General features: G+C 53.3%; 2 protein-coding genes across 2 annotated transcripts in view; both read right to left on the minus strand.

Moving 5' to 3' along the window:
- TTC19 (tetratricopeptide repeat domain 19) overlaps positions 1-20,624 on the minus strand; it is a 59,517-nt gene extending 38,893 nt beyond the window's left edge. Inside the window, exon 1 of the mRNA XM_059878325.1 lies at positions 20,195-20,624. The gene's annotated coding sequence lies outside the window, so the exon portion shown is untranslated. The remainder of the gene's footprint in view (positions 1-20,194) is intronic.
- ADORA2B (adenosine A2b receptor) lies at positions 56-20,605 on the minus strand. The gene is given in 2 exon segments (NM_001075925.1): positions 56-1,452; positions 20,195-20,605. Coding segments are annotated over 2 exon segments (999 nt in total). The 5' UTR covers positions 20,530-20,605; the 3' UTR covers positions 56-788.
- Positions 20,625-24,448: the final 3,824 nt, after the last annotated feature.

Genomic DNA, 24,448 nt, shown 5'->3' on the forward strand with positions numbered 1-24,448 from the left:
GATACGGAACAGAAGGTAGGTGAGCTCTGCAGCAAGCTGGCACAACACCCAGAACTTTTGTTAAGTTTTTATTTTTATTTCACCTCATACAGAAACACAGTTACATAACCCACCTTAGTAAAATTTTCACTTTGGGGTCCAGCATCATGGCCAAACTTGAACTTGGGAGAGATGTAAAAATCACCACCTAGTTCTGGAAGGGGATCGGAGCCTGGTAGTGGAGGACCCCGCTTCTCCAGCTGCTTCTTCCGGGGTGGGGTGCTGTACATGGAGCAGAATGTTGTCGAGCCTGCCATGATGTTCTACGTAAGAACTTATAAGCCTATTTCCCTAAAACAGCAGTCTCTTGGTTGAATATTCATACTTTTACTTTTCCTGGTAACCTTCCTCAGAATAGGTATTATTTTTAACATGCCCAACCTTTCCCATTGCCTCCAAGTTAAAAAAATATTTGTATTATAATAGTTCACAGTATGTTACGGTAAAATAGTTCTGATCATTTTCTACTATAAAAGAGGCAGACTCTTAAAAAAAAGCAAAACGTACTTTTACAATCCATTCATACCATCAGCATCATCCACACAAAGCAGCCAGAGAACCATAAACAGATTTGTCAACCTCAGGAAGTAGTAGTCACATGTTAACGAGGTACTTGGAACCTCCAGGGAAGCGCTCAGAAGAGGCAGCCAGCTGGCCTGTGAGGGTTGCTGTCTTTCCAGTGAGAACTGGCCAAGCATGCCCCGTCCTTTTGTTACTGAGCCTTCTCCTGGAAGAGGCCAAAGCCTGGGTCATAGGCCCAGCTGGAGAGTGGGCTGCGACCCCACCTGCCCCTCCCCACTCTTGAGGATGTGCGTCCGGCAGAGGATGTACCTGGAAATGATTTTGTGAAAAGTGTAGCGGAAGTCTCGGTTCCGGTAGGCGTAGACGATGGGGTTGACAGCCGAGTTGGCATGCGACAGGAGGATGGCTGTGTTTATCGCCCACTTGGGCTTCACCTTGGCCCAGGTTGGCTGGAAGAGTGAGGCACAGTTGATGGTGTGGACTGGCAGCCAGCACAGGGCGAAGATGCCAACAATCAAGGCCAGGGACTTGGCCGCGTGGATCTCCCGCTGGAGGACGGTCCTTGAGTGATCCATGAGCTCTGTGCGCTGTAGCTGCCTGCAGGCCACCAGGAAGATCTTGACGTAGATGACCAGCATGATGAGCAGTGGGGGCAGGACGCAGCCGAAGAAGTTGAAGTACACCATGTAGCTCATGGGCACCACGTTTTCGAAGAGACACCTGATGAGGCAGCAGCTCACGTTCGTGGCTGCATCCCCCGGCTCTGTGCAGTTGGTGGCAATTTTTCTGTCGTTCCACCCCAAGAACGGTGTCAGGCCAATGCCAAAGGCCAGGACCCAGAGGGCAGCAATGACTCCTCTCGCTCGGGCCCCAGTGACCAGACTCTTATACCTGTTCAAAAGGACATGGTCTGTTACAGCAAACTCAGAGCATCCCACCATCCCTGCTTTCTGTGCCAGGACTTGACTCCAGCAGCCTCAGGTCCACATTCATAGGGCACTAGGGGCTTTTGTCTGCAATGCTGACGACAGTCAAATGTATAAGCAGCTTTGCTTCAACAAGATTTTCATTCTTACTAACTCACCTCTGATGATAAATCATGGTCAAGGAGAGCAAGTAGCAAATTCTTTTAAAAAAAGAAAATATTTGTTTGGCTGTGCCAGCTCTTGGTTGCAGCAGTCAGGATCTTTCAGTTGCAGTATGCAGGATACCAAGGGAACATTTCATGCAAAGATGGACTCAATAAAGGACAGAAATGGTATGGACCTAACAGAAGCAGAAGATATTAAGAAGAGGTGGCAAGAAAACACAGAAGAACTATACATAAAAGATCTTCATCACCCAGATAATCATGATGGTGTGATCGCTCACACTTACCTAGAGCCAGACTTCGGGGAATGCGAAGTCAAGTGGGCCTTTGGAAGCATCACTATGAACAAAGCTAGTGGAGGTGATGGAATTCCAGTTGAGCTATTTCAAATCCTGAAAGATGAGGCTGTGAAAGTGCTGCACTCAATATGCCAGCAAATTTGGAAAACAGCAGTGGCCACAGGACTGGAAAAGGGCAGTTTTCATTCCAATCCCAAAGAAAGGCAATGCCAAAGAATGCTCTAGCTACTACACAATTGCACTCATCTCACATGCTAGTAAAGTAATGCTCAAAATTCTCCAAGCCAGGCTTCAGCAATACATGAACCGTGAACTTCCAGGTGTTCAAGCTGGTTTTAGAAAAAGAGGAACCAGAGATCAAATTGCCAACATCTGCTGGATCATCGAAAAAACAAGAGAGTTTCAGAAAAACGTTTATTTCTGCTTTACTGACTATGCCAAAGCCTTTGACTGTGTGAATCACAATAAACTGGAAAATTCTGAAGGAGATGGGAATACCAGACCACCTGACCTGCCTCTTGAGAAACCTGTATGCAGATCAGGAAGCAACAGTTAGAACTGGACATGGAACAACAGACTGGTTCCAAATAGGAAAAGGAGTACGTCAAGCCTGTATATTGTCACCCTGCTTATTTAACTTATATGCAGAGTACATCATGAGAAATGCTGGGTTGGATGAAGCACAAGCTGGAATCGAGATTGCCGGGAGAAATATCAATAACCTCAGGTATGCAGATGACACCACCCTTATGGCAGAAAGTGAAGAGGAACTAAAAAGCCTCTTGATGAAAGAGGAGAGTGAAAAAGTTGGCTTAAAGGTCAACATTCAGAAAACAAAGATCACGGCATCTGGTCCCATCACTTCATGGCAAACAGATGGGGAAACAGTGGCTGACTTTATTTTGGGGGCTCCAAAATCACTGCAGATGGTGATTGCAGCCATGAAATTAAAAGATGCTTACTCCTTGGAAGGAAAGTTATGACCAACCTAGACAGCATAATCAAAAGCAGAGACATTACTTTGTCAGCAAAGGTCCGTCTAGTCAAGGCTATGGTTTTTCCAGTGGTCATGTATGGATGTGAAAGTTGGATTATAAAGAAAGCTGAGCACCGAAGAATTGATGCTTTTGAACTGTGATGTTGGAGAAGACTCTTGAGAGTCCCTTGGACTTCAAGGAGATCCATCCAGTCCATCCTAAAGGAGATCAGTCCTGGATGTTCATTGAAAAGACTGATGTTGAAGCTGAAACTCCAATACTTTGGCCACCTGATGCGAAGACCTGACTCATTTGAAAAGACCGTGATGCTGGGAAAGATTGAAGGCAGGAGGAGAAGGGGACGACAGAGGATGAGATGGTTGGATGGCATCAGTGAGTCAATGGACATGGGTTTGGGTGGACTCCAGGTGTTGGTGATGGACAGGGAGGCCTGGCATGCTATGGTTCATGGGGTCGCAAAGAGCCGGACACGACTGAGCCCAGCTGCTGTCTCAAAGGTCACCTCCTTTCCGGCTCAGCTCACAGTGAAGGGGGCCATGCCCACTCTCCGCCCCCTGACACACACCTGTCACAGGGCTTTGTTTACGTTACAGGTGTCTGCCCTTCGACTAGAACATCCAGCCTCTTAAGGACTCGGACCTCATCCCTTTGCATCAGCATCCCCAGGAGCTAGCAAAGTGCCTGGCACATTAGTATGAGCTCACACACACACATATTCCAACTTGTTACCAGACAGCTTTAGAGAGCCTGCTCCTTAGGAACGCCCAATGCTGGGGCCTGGACGGGCAGCAGAACTGGTCTTGCCTCCCGTCGGCTACATTCTTTCATCTCTGCTCCCAGCAACAGGCAGCTCAGCTGAGGGGCCTTGATGGCAAAGGACCTGTGGGCGCAGCTGCCATTCAGCTGCATCTATTTCCAACTCCCCTCTGCTTCCCTCCTCGTCTAGGAATGTAAAGCCATTCCTTACAGAAATACCTTTCCCGGCCATGACCGCACCAGGGGCGTGAAGAACGCATCAGGCCCTTGCAGGGCAACAGGGCCGCCTCCTGCAGACACAACTCTAGTCACAGAACCTTAGACCCACGAGGCAGCCTCTGCAGCGGCCCTGCTCTCACGCCTCTGCCTTTCTGAAGTTCATACAGCTGAGTGCAGACCAGCCCCGGGGATGAATTAGATCAGGGCAAGCAAATTCTCTCTCAGTCATGGACTGGGGTGGCTACAGGAGGTGGTTGTAGCCAATGAGACAAAGGAAGTCTGCTAGAATACTTCCAAGAGAGACTTTACATGGTAACAGGAGAGAGACCCATGAGGAGAGCTCCTCCCCCATGCCCATGCGTTTACTCTTCCGGGAGGCTGTGAAGCCCAGAGCTGCAGCAGCCATCCTGTGACCATGAGGCAGGAGCCTGAAAAACAAGGCTAATGGCAAAGCAGAAGTAAGGAAAGAGTCCAGGTTCTCAATGGTGTGTTTTAACCCCTGCACCAAGTCTAGCACCACCATGGTTCCATATTCTAGCTCAAGAGAGAATCGATGGTCTTGACTGCTTAAAAGTCACTGTTACCTGCAGCTAAAAGCATGCTTATATAAACTGGAAGGGATTTTTATCCTGTCTAGTCCAACTTCTCTATTTTACAAATGAGGAAATAGAGATACAAAGTTTTTAGGTAACAAAGGCAATATAAGAATAAGAACATAAGAACCAAAGACCAAAGCTAAGTTCGGACTTGAGGCCCCTGTTCCTCGCACCACATTATGCTGCTTTTTTAACTTCACTTGTGTCTGAGCAACATTAGAGTCCTCTGTACACAAAAGGGTCCCGGGGGTGGGGGTGGGGTTTCCTGCCAGAGTTCAAAACAACTGGAACGCAACCACATCTGAACTCACAACTGCTGGATCCTGCCTGTGAAAAATAACTTTCATGTTCAGTTGTCTTAGATGAGGAAAAGCAGCTAATTTCATCTGGGGAGCCGCTGGTCACAGCCTTCTCTGTGAACTCCATCACGGCCTTTCTCCTCTAATGGTTCATTATTTCATTCAGAGTTCTCCCTTTGAGCCATGCACTCTGCTGGCACAGCAAACAGAATCACAGCCCTCGTGGATGATAGAGCTAATGGAACAGACAGAAAATAAACAGGTAAACACACAAACATACAAGTCAGAAGGAATTTGCCAAATCAAAATGAACAGGGTACAGATAAGAGAAAGCCAGGAAGAGCTCAGACACGGCATTAGGGAAGCCTCTAAGACAGTGGCAGAGAAGGAGAGAAGGGTCTGGAAACGGAAGAGTGGCTTTCTAAGCAGAGGAAACAGTGACTACAGACATGGAATTAAAAGATGCTTGCTCCTTGGAAGAAAAGCTATGACAAACTAGACAGTGTATTAAAAAGCAGAGATCACTTTGCCCACAAGTGCCTGTATAGTCAAAGCTGTGGTTTTTCCAGTAGTCATGTATGGATGTGAGAGTTGGACCATAAAAAAGGCTGAGCACCTAAGAATTGATGGTTTTGAACTGTGATGTTGGAGAAGACTCTTGAGAGTCCCTTGGACTGCAAGGAGATCCAACCAGTCAATTGTAAAGGAAATCAACCCTGAATATTCATTGGAAGGCCTGATGCTGAAGCTAAAGCTCCAATACTTTGGCCACCTGATGTGAAGAATTGACTCACTGGAAAAGACCCTGATGCTGGGAAAGACTGAAAACAGGAAGAGAAGGGCATAACAGAGGATGAGATGGCTGGATGGCATCACTGACTCAATGGACATGAGTTTGAGCAAGCTTAGGGAGATAGTATGGAGAAGGCAATGGCAACCCACTCCAATACTCTTGCCTGGAAAATCCCATGGATGGAGGAGCCTGGTAGGCTGCAGTTCATGGGGTCGCTAAGAGTTGGACAGGACTGAGCAACTTCACTTTCACTTTTCACTTTCATGCATTGGAGAAGGAAATGGCAACCCACTCCAGTGTTCTTGCCTGGAGAATCCCAGGGACGGGGGAGCCTGGTGGGCTGCTGTCTGTGGGGTCGCACAGAGTCGGACATGGCTGAAGCGACTTAGCAGCAGCAGCAGGGAGATAGTGAAGGACAGGGGAGCCTGTGTTGCTGCAGTCCATGGGGTCACAGAGTCGGACACGACTGAGCAACTCAACAAGAAGCAGAGAGAACAGAATGTGCAAGGCTTCCAGACAGGAAGGGATTTCACTCTCCCAGAGAAGCAGGAGGGAATATGAATGAACCTCAAGCAAGGCGGGGCGTCCCCAGGCTACAGGGAGGGGCAAAGTGTGACACTCAGCTGCCCCAAAGCAGTGGGGAGCCAGGGGATGGAGGGCTGGGCCCCAAGGCATGCTGTGCTGGTATAGAGATCCCTGCAGAGATGGAGTTTAGCGGAGCAAAAAGGCAAGCAGGGCAGTTAGGAAACTTTCAGTGGTTGACTTGAGAGAAGACACTGGCGTGGAGCAGGGTGACAGCAAGGACTGAACACACAGATACCCCCACCGGAGCAGCCTCTGAATCTCACGGCCAGACACCCTGTCCTGGAGACACGTCCCTGCAGACTGCCCCCCACCAGCTGCACAGAGCACATCAGAAACACGGCCTCCCTCACCTGAGCGCGGCACCACCTGCAGGCCCGCGCGTCCCTCTCAGCCGGTGCCCAAGGTCATCACCGCCACTTCCGGCTCACAGAGGTGGACACTGGCCTGCAGCTCCGAAGCCACAGTGAGAATACAAAGCCACTCATCCAATCTGATTCCACTTGTGTTCAAGGCAGGTACTGTCCTGCTCAGGACCCTGTGGTTCTTCCCCCGATCCCAGCTCCTGCCCACACCCCACCTACCTGCTCACCCAGCCACGGGCCCAGTGTAGGTGCAGCCAAGCCCAGCTCAGCCGCCCTCTGCTCTTGCCAAAGCTGCTGCTGGTGCCAGGGGTTCCCCGCCCCCGACTCCACGGGCAGCCACGTGGGAACTGGCAGAGGCCTCTGATGCTCTCTCAGTAGGCAGTCCTTAAAAGGTGGCAGAAAGACTTTTCTGCTAGTGACACAACTAGACCCCTGGGTGGGTGGGTGGGGGAGTTCAAGACAGAGTCACAACTGGCACCACAGTTGCAGCCCCACGATGGCAGGACAGTCAGTGTCCAGGCGGTGCTGCCTGGACCCGGGCGCAGGTGGGAGACGGCCAGGGATTCTGGAGAGCAGGCAGGGGTTGATGCACTGGGCAGAAGGCTGCGGGGAGGACCCCCAGCAGCCCTGGCATCTCATGGGGGCTCCGCTCCCCTCCTCCCATGTCCCCTCCCATCTCCCACTTCCGGCTAGGCCCCTGTCCTCTCTGGAATGCCTGGCTTCCACCCTGCCCACCCCTCACTCCTTCTCCCTGTGCACCTCTGGTCTCAGAACATCCCCATGTGTCCCCAAACCATTCCTGAAAGGCAGGCAACATGTCCTTTCCTACATCTGCCTTGAGTGCAGGGCAAGTAAGTGGAAGGTGATGGATAGAGGACACTTAGGTGCCTTCCCTATTCCGAACAAGCAGGACTGGGTCCAGCCACACAGAAGGATGTCCTGGGGGTGTCCAGCTCTAGGAAGTGGCTGAACCCTTGCTGTGCTGGACACCCTCCCCACCCCCCTGCCCCTACCACCACGGACGAGCCGGATCAAGACAGTCACATGGCCGGAGTCAACAGAAAGGAACAAGCAGTGTGGACACTGGGTTAGTCATGAAAGAGGGCTCGTCGGGCACGGCTGAACCAGCACTGCCCTATTTCTGGGGCAGGGCTCCTCCTCTCCTGCAGCCAGCTCAGACCAGCCACTGTCTCAGGATTCCCAGCGCTCAGGGAGCTCTGAGTTCAGCGGATCCCCAAGGGCAGCTGTCCCTGGCAGTGACACTGAGTCCAGACAGGGGGAGTCTGAGCTCTGCTCTCAGAAAAATGGGGCCCTTGGTGGCAGCGGAACCCGCCCCGCTGCTGCCTGGCCTTTGATCCCAGACATCATGTGCACGAAGCACTTTCTGCAGGCAGGTCACTAAGTAAACACACACGGAGTTCTGTCCTGCTTCTTAAAATTGCTGATTGTTCGCTCAGCGTCTTTTTTCTTTACGTTCAGTCTCACTCACAAGTTTCATTCCTCTGTAACAGAAATACTTCTGCTCTGAAGCAATGTATAATCCTTAGAAAATTTCTCATCTTCTAAAACCACACACAAATAACAACAGGACTTGCATGACAAGGGGCGAGGACAGACCTCTCAAAACCTACCAAGCGCTGTAACTAGAGCACTAACAAAGTAACTCTCACCACCCAGCGGGTAGGTCTCTCGGGGTAGAGCTGCCACGGTGAATATTAACAATGTACCAGGAAGTCTAATGGAAATCCTGGCAAAACTGCGATGACAGCAAGGCTGACGGGTGCCAAGACGACGTAGCTGGACGAGGAGGTACGAGTGAGTGGGACCGTGACTGCACTGGGTGCCAGCGGGGTGGGGGTGCAGGGTAGCCAGCAGGCAGAGAGGCCCCAACCTCTCTGCTTTGCCTGGGTCCTGCTTTACTCTCCTTGGCCCCTCTGGGCCGCACAGCAGTCACACTGAGGGGTCTTTCCTCTCCTGCTGAAACCAGTGATGTTAACACCACCAAGACAACACCTGCATTGCCCCAGTACCTTTCTGTTCACCCAGCACACGTGCTCCCATTCACACGACAGGAACCCCCGCCTGGGGAAGGACAGCTGTCACATTAATTATCAAACACATTGGTCACCATGCACTTGACCAGTTAGACACCAAGAGGCATGTGGATCCTGGTGACAGTAACCTTGATGTGAAGTGGTCATTGGAGTGTCCATCAGGCTTTTCCACTATAACTGCTCCTCCGTTTATGATGAGTTGTATCTTGTGGTATATGTACTTTAAGATTTTGTAAATATATCTGGACTTCCCTGGTGGCTCAGATGGTAAACAATCCACCTGCAATGCAGGAGACCCGGGTTTAATCCCTGGGTTGGGAAGATCCCCTGGAGAAGAGAATGGCAAACCATTCCAGTATTCTTGCCTGGGGAATCTTATGGACAGAGAAGCCTGGCGAGCTGAGTCCACGAGGTGAGTATCTTGGCCCTCCTTTAAGTTCCATCAGTAAGTTTTATCACCTATTGACTATTCTTGCCTGAACCGGTTACTATGCTGACAGCTGCCCAATGATGACCTGCTTATTAACTCCATCATCCTGCTCATTAATGAGACAGTGAGAGTTCTTCCAAGTGGTTATCTAACAAAACAAAACAAAGTTCTCCTCGCTCTGCTCATCTCAAGGGCCAGAAGAGACGATGCTCCAGCATCCATGAGCACACCAGCCAGGTCTTGGCTCCTAGACATCATTCTCCACTGAAAGGAAACAGGGCTCCTTGGAGAAACGGCTGATTCCGATGCTAGAACACGCAACGGAGCCTGAGAAACCTTTCTGTGCCAGAACATAAGACGTGCTCAAAAACTCAATGGGGACGCTCAGGCGGAAGTCAGCTTGAATGGGCTCCCATCCTCCAAACCTGGGCAGCAATGGACGGTAACACAATACGTGCAAATAACATTCCCTAAGTCCACTGTGTGTAAAAATGTAATATAAGGAACAGCAAAGAAAAGGCAACCTCTTCCCTATAGAAGAAAGCCAACTGATACAGTAAAACAACTGAGAAAAAATAAAATTACCACCTGACAGGGTGATAACTGACCCGAGAAGAATCATTGCTGGGGAAAGCAGACCTTCACTGTGGTGAACCCCGGCGGCCACAGCTGTAACTAAGCGAGCTTTAACGTGACAGCAGTGGGCAGATGGACCCCGAGTGCCTTCCTTTGTGACAGGTGGAAATGGACACAACATCAAGCAGGCCGTGTTCCCACCAGAAACTCTAATCTAATCCTAAGAAAACAACCAAACCAAAAACAATGTATTGAAAGAGAAGGAAAAAAGGCTGAGGAACTTTCCTGAAGAAAGAAAATCAGGACTTCCCTGGTGGTCCAGTGGCTAAGATTCTGGGCTCCCACTGCAGGGGGCCTGTGTGTGATCCCTGGCAGGGGGACTAGATCCCACATGCCACAACTAAGAGATCCCATGTGCCACAACTAAGCCCAGTACAGGCAAATAAATGTTTCCAAACAAATAAACAAAGCCAAAAGAACATATTAGATGCGCACCTGACCTTTTACTGGAAACCTGGATTATTTTTTTTTTAAACTGTGAAGAACGTGATCAGGGCAATTGGGACATCTGACCATAGACTGTGTCAATCCTAAAGCTCCTGAGTGTAACTGTGCGTGTGGGTGGGTGTAAGACAGAGGAAGCAAAAGTAGGAAAAATGTAAGCAATTAGGGATTTGTATTCGTTTTGCAATTTAGAAGTTGTGAAAAAAACACACTAGTTCAGAATGACTCATTCTTTCTGAAACCACAGACCAGATGAGTCAGATGGATACAAATATGTGTGTATACACATACACACAGATATAGGTACAGAGACATATACACATCCATTAATAGCAGGGACTTTTTAAAAATTTCAGAATGGGTGCAGTATATGTGTGCTTGTGTATGTATGCACAGACACACACAGACATTCATCGTGTAATTTTTTAAAAGTCCCTGCTATTAAAAAACTACATTTCTAATGATTTTATAAAATGCCAAACTTAAGAGTTAAGTCTCCCCTTGGAAACACAACCTTGTTTTTCTCCTTCCTTTCCTTGTGGGTCGCCCCAGGACTCCCGCTCTACCCTGCTTTTTCCTGAAGACACCTTCCATGGGCTCATCGTGTCTCGGCCACAGGCTGGTCCACACCTATCAGGGCAGGTCCCCCAGCACACACGTGTGCACACGCAAGCACACAGGCTAGTCACTGGGCCGCCTCCTGGGGAGGCTGAGGGAGCAGCACGAGCTCTGCATTAACAGACGAATCATCTAGAAAATGCCCCACGTGTACAGAAGCTGTGAGGGTGCCTCGCAGAGAGAGTGCCATGAGAATCAGGAAGAGCCCGCAGGTACAGAATGCGCCAGGCAGGGGAATGGCAGGTGCAAAGGCCTGACCTCAGCCAGGGAACTGAGGCAGTTCCTGAGAAGCAGAGCAGACACATAAAGGGGGAGGCGGGGTGGCGGGGGGTGGAAGGCTGGAGGAGAGACCAGAACTGGTGGGAGGCCGGCCTCAGCCCCAGAAGCCGCAGGGAGCATCAGGTCAAAGCATGGGTGCAGAGCTGGTGTCGGGAACAGGGCGGAAGCAGAGGAGCCACCAAAGAGACCTGGCTGGGGGTGGGGGCAGGTGCAGCCTGCAGCACCTGTCTGTGATGCCTTTCAATAGAGATTTGTTGTTGTTCAGTCGCTCAGTCATGTCCAACTCTTTGCAACCTCAACTGCACCATGCCAGGCTTTCCTGTTCTTCAGTATCTCCTAGAGTTTGCTCAAACTCATGTCCACTCAGTCAGTGATGCCATCCAACCATCTCATCCTCTGTCACCCCCTTCTCCTCCTGCCCTCAGCCTTGCCCAGCATCAGGGTCTTTTCCAATGAGGCGGCTTTTTGTATCAGTTGGCCAAAGTATTGGAGCTTCAGTATCAGTCCTTCCAATGAATATTCAGGGTTTATTTCCTTTAGGATTGACTGCTTTGATCTCCATGCTGTCCAAGGGACTCTCAAGAGTCTTCTCCAACACCAAAATTTAATATTTACAGTCTCCATATTAAAAAAAAAACATAGTGAGTCCATGGCCATCTGGCCCTGACCAGCCATGTCTCTGGCCCTGTTCACTGACTGCCACCCCAGGGCCCACCTCTGGCCTCAGGATCCTCTCCTGTCCAGATGTCCAATTGGCCTGGCAACCCCTCTGCTCTGGACTCTGCTAACCTCCTGGCTGCCTTTGGCATCAGCCTTCTTCCAGGTGGAGAAGTCCAGACGCTGCCCGCCTCGAGGATCCCTAGACTCTGTCTCCATCTCCGTGGCCTCTGCGCCAGCCACACTCCTTCCTTCTCACCCAATGACAGTGGGCTGCCCTCCAGTCCATGCCCCTGCAGTCCGCCAGAGTGGCTGTTCAGTAATGCAAACCCAACCTCAACAAACTCCTGATTAAAAGCCCCTCCCGGCCTTCCAGGTCCCACCTAATTGTCACCTCTCAGAAAACCATGTTTAAGGGCAGCAGAAAGGAAGTAAACTCAAAACCCTCCTAAAAGTATAAGTGGAAGGAGATGCCCAGCAAGCCAGAGAATCTGGTGAGTTTCCAGAAGCCAGAGGGCAGATGGGATTGTCGGGAGGGGCACGGAGCCTTGAATCAGAAACAGGGTGGCTGGCACAAGAGGCTCCAACCTCGCGGACAGCAGGCTCCAGACAGGATTTAGAGAAGGAGCGGAGGTCAAGGCAAAGGCTTGCTGGCCAGCCTGGGGCAGCCTCACCCCACTCCCTCTGTGCTGGGCACATATCCCTTGACACTTCACCCTCCCTTCCAGCTGAAGCTCCAGACCCAGCGACAGAGGATAGGGTTGGGGGGGAGGGGAGAGTTTTGATTATATATATAGTCCATGCCACAGCAAGAATTTCAATCATGTGAATCCAAAACTGGCCTTTCAAAGTCAAGTCCAGAAACTTAACCTTAAATCAAAAGAAAAAATATGAATGCTAAAATTAAAAAGAAGAAGAACTGGGGTGGGGGAAGTCAAGGAACTCGTCCAGGGGAGAATGAAGAGGTAAGCGTTGGAATCTTATGTGTAAGAGGACATCTAAGAGACAAAATCAGTCAAGGAGGGCAAGTCTCCACCTATCAAGAATCCCAGAAGGACAAACAGGGAATGGACATAAGAAAATAATCTAGAAAACTTCTCTTGTAAGATTTCAGAGCTGACAGAAAACCTCAGTCTTCAGACTGGAAAGATATCATCCTCAGAGGAAAGAGAAGAGTTGAAAAGTGAGTATTTAGAGCCAACCTCATGGGCTTCCCTGGTGGCTCAGATTGTGAAGAATCCACCTGCAATGCGGGAGACCCACATTGGATCCCTGGGTCGGGAAGATCCCCTGGAGAAGGAAATGGCAACCCACTCCAGTAGCAAGCCTGGAGAATTCCATGGACAAAGGAACTAACACTTTGACTTCATGCAATTTCAGGACACCAAGCAAAGCAAAGGATCCCAAAGGCTTCCAAGGAAACATGAGTTACAAAGAAGAACCACACCCACACCCACGTCAGATTTCTTGAGCAACCCTGGGTGTCAAAGCAACGCCTTCTAGCCTGTGACCACATCCAGTCCAACTGCCAACCACATATGAAAAGAAACCATGTTTTTGGCACGGAAGAACCCAGGTCCTAAAAATGACCCCTACGGGCGGCACACAGACACACACGTGGGATCCCAGAAAGAGGAAAGCAGATATGGCGGCGGCAAGAAATGGCAGAACCCCTGCGACACCCACATGGCACCAGCACCCTCCACCATGAGGACGTGCGGGAGCCAGGATGTCTTTTAATTTCCAAATGGGAAGCTCATGGTCCAAACACGGGGCAGACTAAAATCTGACATCATTCTGAGCAGTGGGAGGCACCCACAAACAGAACCTGAGTGACCCACCTTTAGAACCGTCTCAAACAGCAACCCACTCCAGTATTCTTGCCTAGGAAACCCCACGGACAGAGGGGCCTGGCGGGCTACAGTCCATGGGGTTGTAGAGTCAGACGCGACTTAGTGACTGAGCACGCACCTGGAGAAGATGGGTTAGTGACAGGTGTGCATTTCTGCTCCAGTCGAATGCTCTGCTCAGGATGAGTGAGAAACACATGAGCAGAACATATTATACATGCCAGATACCTGTTTCCACCTTTCGGAACTTCTCCACAAAGTGCAGGGAACTTTACCACAGGTGTGGAATAAAACGCAGAAGATATTAACATTGACAGTGTAAAAACAATAGTATAGTATAAACGTATTCAATACGTAATTTCTGTAGAAAAAAATCTAAGAAGCAGTGTAGCTGTCTGACAGGCAAAGTGGGAAACCAAAGGTCAGACTGGGTGACTGACTTCCCACAATTTACCCTCTTACACAGTTTCGATCTCTTTACTACAGCAGGGATCGCCTTTTGAAAATGAAACCTCTATCAAGTAGGCGAAACCACATACCTGCTCAAAGGGAGGTAGAGATGGGGTGCCAGCAGGGGCAGAGAGACGGGGGAGGAGCACTTTTCCTTCTTTTTCTCGACAGCGAACACATACTGCCTACAAGTGATGGCGTTAGAAACAGAGGCTGAAATATGATCCACAGGAAAAAATCAAAATGTAACAGAAATCGAAGGGAACGTGGCAGGGAAGAGGGCTTGGGTTGCATGGGAGAGAGTCAACAGGTTCTGTTAAAGGAGGCAGCACAAACCCAGTGGTCACCGCAGAGGGGGCACCCGGGTGGGAGGGCCGCCCAGGCAGAGTGGCTGGTGTGGGCTTGCCTTTTGAGCCCTCTGTGCTTCTGAACGCTGACTTCTTCACACTGGTTGATTTCTAACACAAAACAAACAGAACCAAGTCCTTCATGGACTTATGGTGCCTCGAGGACAAAATCCAAGCTTGTAGGCAAGCTCGGGGCTCCCCTGGACCTGCTGAGCTGGGACCCCTACCCCGAAGCCCAGCAGCCCCGCTGCTCTGGCACAGGCCCCACCACAGCTCAAACACTCCAGCCTCCCATCTGTCCCCCGCAGGAAACTCCAGCCTCTGCCCTCCAGAAAGAGCACTGCTCCCCTTGTCAGCCTGGTGAGTTGGAAGGCCACACTCAGTCTGTTCCCAACTTTTTCAAAAAGGGACATTTGCTTCTTGCCGCTCAGTTCCTGCTGCCCAGGGCAGTGTCTCCAGCCTGCCAGCCTCTGAGGTCAAGAGCACAACCTCTTAATGGGTTTCCGGGGTGAGGAGGAGGGGCGGGGTGACAGGGAGAAGCACGGGGAAGCCCAGTTCCTGAGGGTAATGAACCAGAAGCATCAGGAAAGACTGGGCCTTGCTTCCTGCCTCTGAGGAAGGGGAAGGTGATCGAGATGCCCCCGTGGGTCCCAGCAGCTGAGTCACCTTCTGTGACGGGTCGAAGGCCGGCCAAGGCACAGCCGGCTCCCCCTCCCTCAGCCACAGGGTCCTCTCTGTCTTGGCAATCTCGTCCACTCCTAGAAGGGACCGCTCTGTGAGGGGAGTCCTCTGACAGCCCACCCGCACCCACTCCCTCTGGGGACACAGGCTCACCCCATCCTGGCCATGTGCCCTGGATGGATGGAGCCCTGGTGGCCCCATCTGTGGAGGAGGGGCTGACAGGATGGCGCCCAGAAGGCTGCTGTAAGGACTCACCCAGAGGAGGCACACAGGGGACCCAGCACTTGCAAAGGGTTAAAAGAGCAGCTGCCTCTCACAACCATGTTCCTGTTCGATGTCTGGACCACACCTGTCCCCCCGTGTCTGTCCGTGTCCCTCTGCCGTGACCATGGCCAGCAGGTGAGCTGGTATGAGGGTGACCCAGGGCACTGCAGACAGCTGTAGTCACAGCTCACGAGAATGCAGTTAACCTCACCCCTTTACACACGCTCGTTCTCTACATCATCAAAGGTGAGCTGCGCTTTCCAGAGTCTAGTGCAAATGCTGCTGAAACCCTGCAGCCAAGCACACTGTCCCTCCTCTGTTGAGGGGCTGCCTGCCGGTCACCATGGTTCAGGGCAGCCTAAGTTGGGGGCAGCCCCCCTCTCCTCCCCACCCCGGATTCTCGGGGCTCCTCTCGCCTTGCAGCCCCAGGGGCTCCTACACGACTGTCCAACTGCTTGCACGCTACCTGCAGTGAGAGGACAGGACCCCGGCACCCTCCGGATTGGAGATGGCTGGAGGGGAGCGGGAGGAGGTGGGGTGGGGGTCCCCCAGGAGCCAGTAAAGAGCTGCTGAGGGATATGGGCAACGAGGCACAGGAGGGACCCTCAGATTCGACTGAGAAGGGGCGGGCCCAGGAAGGGTGACTCGACAGGAATGACTTGGTGGCGCCATGGTGACGTGGGACACGGAGGCCGAGAGCCTGGTGGCGGGTTGTGGTGGAGAAGCTTCTTGGGGAGGAAATGTGGAGCGGCCAGCACGGGGGTTGGGGGAGCAGTGAGGGACTCGGGGTCTCGCACTTTCACGTAGTGACACGGGTTTCCTGGGGCCACGTAACAAAGCACCACAAACTTACATGGTGGCCAAGAACATTCACTCCCTATGGTTCTGGAGGCCAGAGTCTGGAATCATGGTGTGGGCAGGGCTGCACTCAGAGCTCAGAGGCTTTGGGGAGGTCGGGTTCTGAAGGCCCAGCATCACTCCAGTCTCTGCCTCCATCCCCACACGCCCCTGCTTCTCCCTGCTTGTCTATTTCATGGGGATGGGACTGTACTCAGGAGCCAGGTCATCCTGGATAAGCTCCTCCCTGAAGTCCTACATGAGCTGATGTTCACGCTTTCCCATCTAAGGCTCTGGGGATTAGGATGCGGACATCCTTCTGGGAGCCCCCATTGAACCCACCGCAGTGGGAATGATCTGGGAAAAAAAGACGGCCCTGTTGTGGAAGAAGGAAGGACCCAAGGCTGCGGTCCTTGGAAAGGTGGGGCTGGGGGCACCCAGAACTGAAACCTTCTTTCCCAGCCGTATTTCAAAACATCATAGGGACTTCCATGGTGGTCCAGGGGCTAAGACTCCATGCTCCCAATGAAGCGGGCCCAGATTCAATCTGTGGTCAGGGAACTAGATCCCACATGCCCCAAATGAGAGTTTGCAACTAAGGATCCCATGTGCTGCAACTAAGATCTGGCACAAATAAATAAAATAGACAAAAATAAATACTAAAGATAAAAAAAACCACAACATTACAGTTGAATTTTACTATATGGGAACTGTAGCTCAATAAAGAAGGCTGAACACCAAAGAACTGACGCTTTTGAACTGTGGTGCTGGAGAAGACTCTTCAGAGTCCCTTGGGCAGCAAGGAGCTCAAACCAGTCAATCCTTAAGGAAATCAGTCCTGAATATTTATTGGAAGAACTGAGGCGGAAGCTCTAATACTGTGGCCACCTGATGCAAAGAGCCGACCGACTCTTTGGTAAAGACCTTGATGCTGGGAAAGACTGAAGGCAGGAAGAGAAGGGGCGACAGAGGATGAGATAGATGGATGGCATCACCGACTCAATGGACATGAGTTTGAACAAACTCTGGGAGACCGTGAAGGACAGGGAAGCCTGGTGTGTTGCAGTCCATGGGGTCACAAAGAGTTGGACACGATTGAGTGACTAAACAAGAACAACAAAGCTCAATTTTAAAAAAGGAAAAAAATGTAAACAAGACAAAAAGCCACTCAGAATGCCCTGCCGAAAACTTACAGTTCAGTCACTTAAAAGGAGCTCCGAGGATGTCACCTTTCCACCAGAGACGTAGTCTTGCTAAGACTCCCCAACGCCTCCCTCCCAGATTGGACATGTGAGGCTCCCAGAAAAACAGATGCCGCCACATGGCAAAGTGGGCAGGAGGGTCCAGGGACAGACAGACAGACCCTTCCATCCTGCTGACCGACCCAGCCAACCCAGTGCTCCTGGCAACACCCTCCTTCAGCAGCGGAGCTTGGGGAAACAGTGTCCAGAAGCAGGGAGGCAGGCCTCCAGGCAGGCAGAGGGGACCACTCAGTCCTGCAATGGCCTGGGGTGTGGCTTGCGGGGAACCAGATCAGGGAGGAGGAAGTGCTCCAGCCAGAAATGGCCCCAGGGTGAAGTGAGAGCCAGCAGCTGCGGGCAGACACACCCACCCCGAACCCCCTCCCTGCTGTCCCCTGGGCACCACTGCGCCTGGACCCTGTGCCAGGGCAGGCATCAGGAACCACGCAGACTTGAGTTAGGACAGTCTCCTGTGTGTAGGCGCCCCTCACTCTGAGGCCGCCTCATCTTTGTGTCCAGCATCTTCTTGACTCCCCTTTCCTGCAACCCTCCCTGGTCAGTATCTGCCTTGACAACTGGGTGGCTATGGGACTGTGGGCTCTGTACTCTTGAGCTGTACCCACCATAGCCATGTGGGCCTCACTCAGAGCCTTGGGCCACCAGTGACCTGGCACTGAGGGTGAGTCCAAACACTGTTCTTGCCCAGGTAAGACACGGGCCTGAGCTCCTGGCCCTCACCTGGCTCCTGCCGCCTCTACAGGAGACACCTCCCTCGCTGGCTCACTTCCAACCTCACTCCCATGACCCGTGACCCTAGGGAGAGCCTCAGAGCTGCGTGGGAGCCGGGCTAGTGAACAAGGGAGAGCTCCCAGTCTCCCTGACTCCCCGAAGTTCTCAAACTTTGGTGGGTCCAGAAGTCCCCAGTGAATTCTGATACTGGAATCATGGGGTGATACACCCCACCCCATGGATTCTGAGTCAGGAGGGCCCGGTGGGGCCCTGTAATCTCCATTTTAGCTCAAGGGGCCAGGAAGTGCTGAAACAGGAGCCAGGAGGACCTCTCCAGCCTGTGAGAGTGGGCTTAGTGCCACGTGGGGAAGTAGGGGGTGGGAGGGAAGGGTGGGGGGAAGAGAGGCACCCCTTGCCTGGATGGGTCACACACACCTCACGCAGGCCAGCCAGGAGGGCAGGGGTGGGACAGGGTGGGACGGGCTGCTCTGCCCTCCCCACACCTGCCTCCCGCCCTCTACAGATACAAAGGGGAACTCAGGGGCTGTGATTCACAGTTCTTTCCTCTTAACACACCCACACCCATTCTTTCAAGCCGCCCAGCAGAGACCAGGACAAGAACTGACAGATTCAAACTCCCATGGAACTTCCTGCTGCACAGGCGTGGGGGATGCTTTCTGAAGCTTGAGCAGAGGTCTCTCTGGACCTCCGTCAGGGCCAAGCCCAAAGGGCTTCCGGCAGTTGAGGCTGGTGCCTGTGGCTGCCTGCTGGGTGCATAAAGTCCAGAAGGGCACCAAGTAACCAACATGAGGACCAGGAGGTGGGAAAGGGACCTCTACGAAAAGAGTGTGCTGTGAGCCCCGGACCTCGGAAATTCCTGGGCTCTGTCACACCTGAGGAAGGGGTGTCCTGGTCGCAGGCCAAGGGGCAGCAAGTGGAAAGGCCCGGACAGACAGGAGGCTCACAGCCCACCAAGCAGGAGGTTCCTGCTCCCGCTGGGACCCAGATACAGGGCACAGGGACCAGGCTTGACACGTGAGCCTGCTGGGAGAGTGTTTGTTATTCCTTGTCAATTCCCCTCAAATAGGTTTCCCTTATAACCGCCGACTCACTGCAGGCAGAATCTGCTTTCTGCCCCGGTGGAGAGCAGGACGCAGCAGGCAGGCACGCCTGGGAATGCGGGGGCCCAGCGCTGAATGGGTCCTGCTCCCTCACTTGCTCCAGAGCTGCCATTCTGAGCCTCCTCCCTCCCCGACAGGACGCAGGTACCCACCTCAGGAATTATTGCTGGGATTAAAGGATAGGAGTTTAAAGTACCTCATAGACTTGGCAGACAGCGATTAACTCCTTCCTGTCCCACCTACCCCATGACTCAGTTTCCCTGTCTCAGTTCTTAGTCCAAAGAGATCCCAAGCTCACCCAACTCAGAAACGCCAAACGGCATCCAGGCACCAGAGGCAGAGAAAGTGCTTTCAATTCAGCCCCGCGTAACACCCGGGCTCTCAAGCTCGCAGCTGCACATGAGGCTGTACTCCCCTTGCCGCTGCGCTCCATCCCCGAATCCTGCATCTTCGGAGTGTTGGACCAAGAGCAACCCTCAAGTCCTCCGGTGTTTGGAAACGCTGGTGGCACCTTCCCAGCGGCTGGGACAAGGTTACACAAAGCACGAGGCTCTCAGGCTGTCGGTCTTAGCGAGCCGGGAAGCCTTCTAATTCTTTAAAGTATAAGGGAGTGATTAGAGTCCGCGCGCAGCACGCAGGGCTCCCCAAAGTTAACTGGCACCTCCCTCGGGTCGGTGCCGCCCGGTCTGGCCGTGAGCCCCGTCATTCTGCCCCGCGCGTCCCAGCGTCCACGGTTGTCCTGGAGCCTCCAGGGCCCCACCAAACCCAGGGAATGCGGGCGCCCACCTGTGCGCCGGGAGCCCTCCCGGAGCTGCCCCGCCAGGCTGCGCCCCCGGGGCCCAGGGCAGTCCCTACTCGGGCTCCGGAAAGGAGACGCGCGCCCGAGGCGCCCAGAGGGTCTGGCGCGGCGCACGTGGGTCGGGAGGCTGCCGGCCGGAACTCGCGTGCCTCGCGCCCGCCGCCGGAAGGGTTTGGGTTCCCGGGGGCAGGAGCCTCACCTGAGCGGGACGCGCACGGCCAGGTATCTGTCGACGGCCACGGCCAGGAGGCTGAAGATGGAGCTCTGCGTGAGCACCAGCACAAAGCAGGCGAGGAAGAGGCAGCTGTGGAAGTCGGTGCAGAAGCCCAGGCTGATGGTGACGGCGAAGGGGATGGCGAACAGCCCCACGGCCACGTCGGCCGCGGCCAGCGACACCAAAAAGTAGTTGGTGGGCGTCTGCAGCGCGCTCGAGGTGCCCACCGCCGCGCACACCAACACGTTGCCGGTCACCGACAGCGCGGCCAGAGCCAGCTCCAGCGCCACGTACACCGCGTCCTGCGCCTCCAGCGGCATCGCCGCCCGGCCCGCCTCGGGCTCGCCCCACCTGGCTTCCCGGAGCGCCCGGCCCGCGCTCGCTCCTCCGCGTCTGAGCCCGGGGCTCGAGCTCTGCCGGCCGGCGGGCGGGGCGAGGGCGGCGCGGGGCGGGGGCGGCGCAGCTCAGCGGCCGAGCCCGCCCGGGCCCGTCCCTCCGCCCCCTCCGCCCGCCGCGGGGTCCGGCAGAGCCGCGCTTCCCGCGCTCCCTGCGCCCTAGCCGGTGGGGCGGTCGGAGCGGTCTCACCGTCTGGCCACCGGGCGCTGGGGACTCGGGACCGGACTGGCCGCTCGCTCCTCCCCGCCTGTCCCTCGGGGGAGCTCCTCATCCCTCACCGCTGTCCGGGCAGCTGCCCTCGGCCTCCGAACGCTGGCCTGCCGACCACACCCCCCCCCCCCCAACACCGCGTCTTCACGGCCTCTCCCTCCCAACGCTCCCTCGGCTCCCTGGTCACCCCGGTTGAGCTCAGTCCCCAAGCTGAACCCCAGATTCTTGCCCTGCGCCCCCTGCCGCCTATCGGACTCCTGAGGAGAACCCGGCCCAAGCCCAGCAGGCCAAAGACCAAGTCTATCCTCAGCCCTGCCCAGGCCCTGCCCGCCCCCACTCCCCGGACTCAGTGACTGATCTCACCCCCGGCCCCAGTTCGCCTGCCCCGGGAGGACACCGTCTCTGCGGCCACATCCGTTCGCGGGGCTGCCCATCCCGCTTCCAGAGCTTCTCTGCACCCCAGTCCCGCTGGGGGTCGTCCCTCACTGCCGGCTCTCACCATCCTCCAGCCCCCATCACTGCCCCGGGTCCCCACTCCTCTCCGGGAAGCTCCTGGTCCGGAGTCTACAGCACCATTCATCCCACATCCCTTGCTGGCAGTCACCTGACAAGGTTGTTAAGATACTTGTGAAATAACGTCAAGCAGAAAATAAAAGATGGAGCTGCCTGATAAAAGGACAGAGGATTTCCTTTGGGGTGATGAAAATATTCTACGTGCGGGGATGGTTGCAAACTCTTTGAACAGAGGGAACAACTATGGCCGTGCCCTCTTTAAACTCATGACTGATGGCGCGGAAACCCTCTCTCAGCGCAGCCGGTGACCACAGCCCCGCAGTCCCCATCAGCACGACCGGTACCACCTGCCGAATTTCACCAGAGGAACCGGGTCTGGGACGCACCCACAGAAGAGGGCCCGGCTGGGCGAGCTTGTGACCGGCGCTTTCTCTCTAGTTTCCATGTGGTGGTGTTACTTCTGTCAAGATAGCTTGGTTTTGTGCTAAAACACTGGAGGCCCCACAAGCTCCACCCCGGCCCAAGTTCAGACGCGCTCCCTCCCCCGCCCACATCCGCCGCACTTAACTCAAACGCTGTTGGCATACCGACCAACGGCTGAAGCATAACCAGAACCGCAGAGAGGTCAGCGCTTCCTGCGGGGAGGAGCGGGGAGAGCTGGGGGGCCGGCTTTCTGGGCAGCACTGAGCAGTGGGGAGGCAGCCGGGTCGGGGCACCGGGCCTGGCTGGGGGTGGGGCGGGTGCTGGCTCACGGACAGTCACACGGGGTTGCGGGGAGGGCAGAGACAGGAGGCCCGCCTCGCTGGGGAGCATGCTAGGGCTCCACTGGAGGTGCTGGACACCAGCCCTAGGAAGCCTCTGAGCTGGGCGCTGACCATCAGAGCGGGGTGGCTGGAACACTGGCACAGGAGGGAGCCGGAAGCCAGCTGGTCGCTGTGCTCTGCCCAGGGTGTGGTTTGCTGTGCCTGGAATCCCCGGGTCCCCTTTCCAAGGCTGACTTCCTTTAAGAAACCTTCCTTGAATCACTGAAGCAGGAACCCTAACCCCACAGCCTGCCTTCCATGCAGCATGCCAAATTCCATGCGACAGGGGTCCACGCTGGACCCCCAGCAAAGCCTCTTCCTCTGTCCTCTTCCACTGTAGTCCCCAGCTCACACATGCCCTTCCACTCACCCTGCTGCCTACCCCTCTCTACCAAGTTTACCGGAAATGAATTCAGTGATCCTGGCTGTCTATCCCAGAACTCACGTTGGAATCTGAACTGGACCCACCGGGGTGGCAGTAACTTCAACCGGCAGTTATTGTTGAGAAAACAAAGGAGAAAGGGAGGAGTCTGGGGGAGGTCTTGAGGTTTAGTCTTGAAAGCAATTGGGGGTTCAGTGAACAGAGCCCAGGTCTCAGCAGCAGGGACCACAGGTTTGATGCCCAGTTCTGAGACTGACCCTGGACAAGTTAATTGATATCTCTAAGACATGGTTTCTTGTGCATAAGATGAAATAGCAACACCTACCTCATAGGCGTTGGGCTGAAAGGGGGCAGAAGGATCCATATGCCATGTGGTCGCCTGTAGTGGGATCCAGGCTCCTTGCAAACTCTTGCTGTGATGGGAACATGTGGATAAATTAGGGCCAGAACCATACAAACCAGAGTGGGTCTTAACTAGTGATGGTGGAAGGTGTATTCTGTGAACCAGAAGCCTGGCCCCCAGCCTCCCACTTCCCTCCCCGTGTCCTGCCTCAGCCGTAAGAGCAGAATCCAGGTGGCATTAAGATGGCCCTAGAGTAGGTACAGCACTCTGAGATGTCATCAGAGAGGTTAACTCTCTCTATATAAATGTAATAATAGTACATAGGTATCTCATAGTGATAGTCACATTTCTGAGAAGTAGAGGATCTTAACCCAAGTGACACTGACCCCTGAATTCCAGTGTTTAGAAATCTGTGCATGTCTTTGGTTCCCTCTTTTGTGTAACCACAGCTGGCATTGGGAGCAGATGCCAGGAATGTTAAATGCCCTTTCCAATGGAGAACTGTCCCAGCAAAATGCCAATACCAATGTTGCCCTCATTGAGAAATTCTGACTCAAAACTAAATATTGGCTTAAAGAAAAATTGTGATAAAGCTTTATAGAGGAATTGGCCATTGGAGGTGGAGAAATGTGTGTATTCAGAAAGAGGGGAGGAGAAACAGTGCAGCTGCCTGAGTACAGTACCCCTGAGGCTAAAAAGAGGGTCCCTGAAAACTTACAAACATCAGAAAATGAGATGTCCATAAGGAGCTTTAAAAAGCTCTGACTCATTCCTTAGAATATAGAAAGCTACATAGGTTTGCATATGCCCAGAGGAGACCTGAAAAAATAATCTCTCACTTCTGGCTGACTTTGAGGAAGCAGGAAATGAAGGCTAAGGCAGAGTTGTAAACTGTCTACCAGAGCATTGAAAGCCAGGCCGACACACACAGGAGCCCTTCTGCAGGAGCGGGGGGACCTGCGGGGGGACCTATAGGGTCAAGGCACTTGCAGAAATCTATGTCCAATAGTGAGTTGACCACCAAACTGAGTAGAAACTTCAATTGCCACACATGACAAAGAATATGGATATCACATCCTAGTCCAGGATGTGAAAATCAACATACAGAAGGTTATGGAGGAAAGATGGAGGAAGGGCTTGTGTTCTTGATCACATCTTTGAACAGCACAACCAACTCCAGCAACAGCTCCCTCTGGATTTCTTGTTCAATAACCCCACAAATGTTTCCAACATTGGGCATGTTTTCTGGAACTCTTGGCAAAGCATGCCACAGAATTCAGAGCTACACAGTTATTGGTTCAGGGGGATCTTAGTTCTTGGTTCACCGGTTGAGACAGAACCCAATGGGGCAGGATGACAGCTGGACCCCATAGCCTAGTCTCCAGGGCAGGGCCAGCTCTCCCTGCAGGACTACAACCACTGCTTCATGTCTCTGAACCTCTGTTTCCTCAATGATGAAATCGTGAAATGAGAAAGCTGAATTCAGTGACCTCTAACTTCATTTCTCTTTCTAACCTCCTGTCAATCAGAGTCCAGGACAGAAGCCCTAACTCTGCACTGGCCACAGACACAGTGGGCAGCTAGCCCCTGCT

This window comes from Bos taurus, chromosome 19 (genome assembly GCF_002263795.3).
Source record: "Bos taurus isolate L1 Dominette 01449 registration number 42190680 breed Hereford chromosome 19, ARS-UCD2.0, whole genome shotgun sequence".
Lineage (NCBI taxonomy): Eukaryota > Metazoa > Chordata > Mammalia > Artiodactyla > Bovidae > Bos > Bos taurus.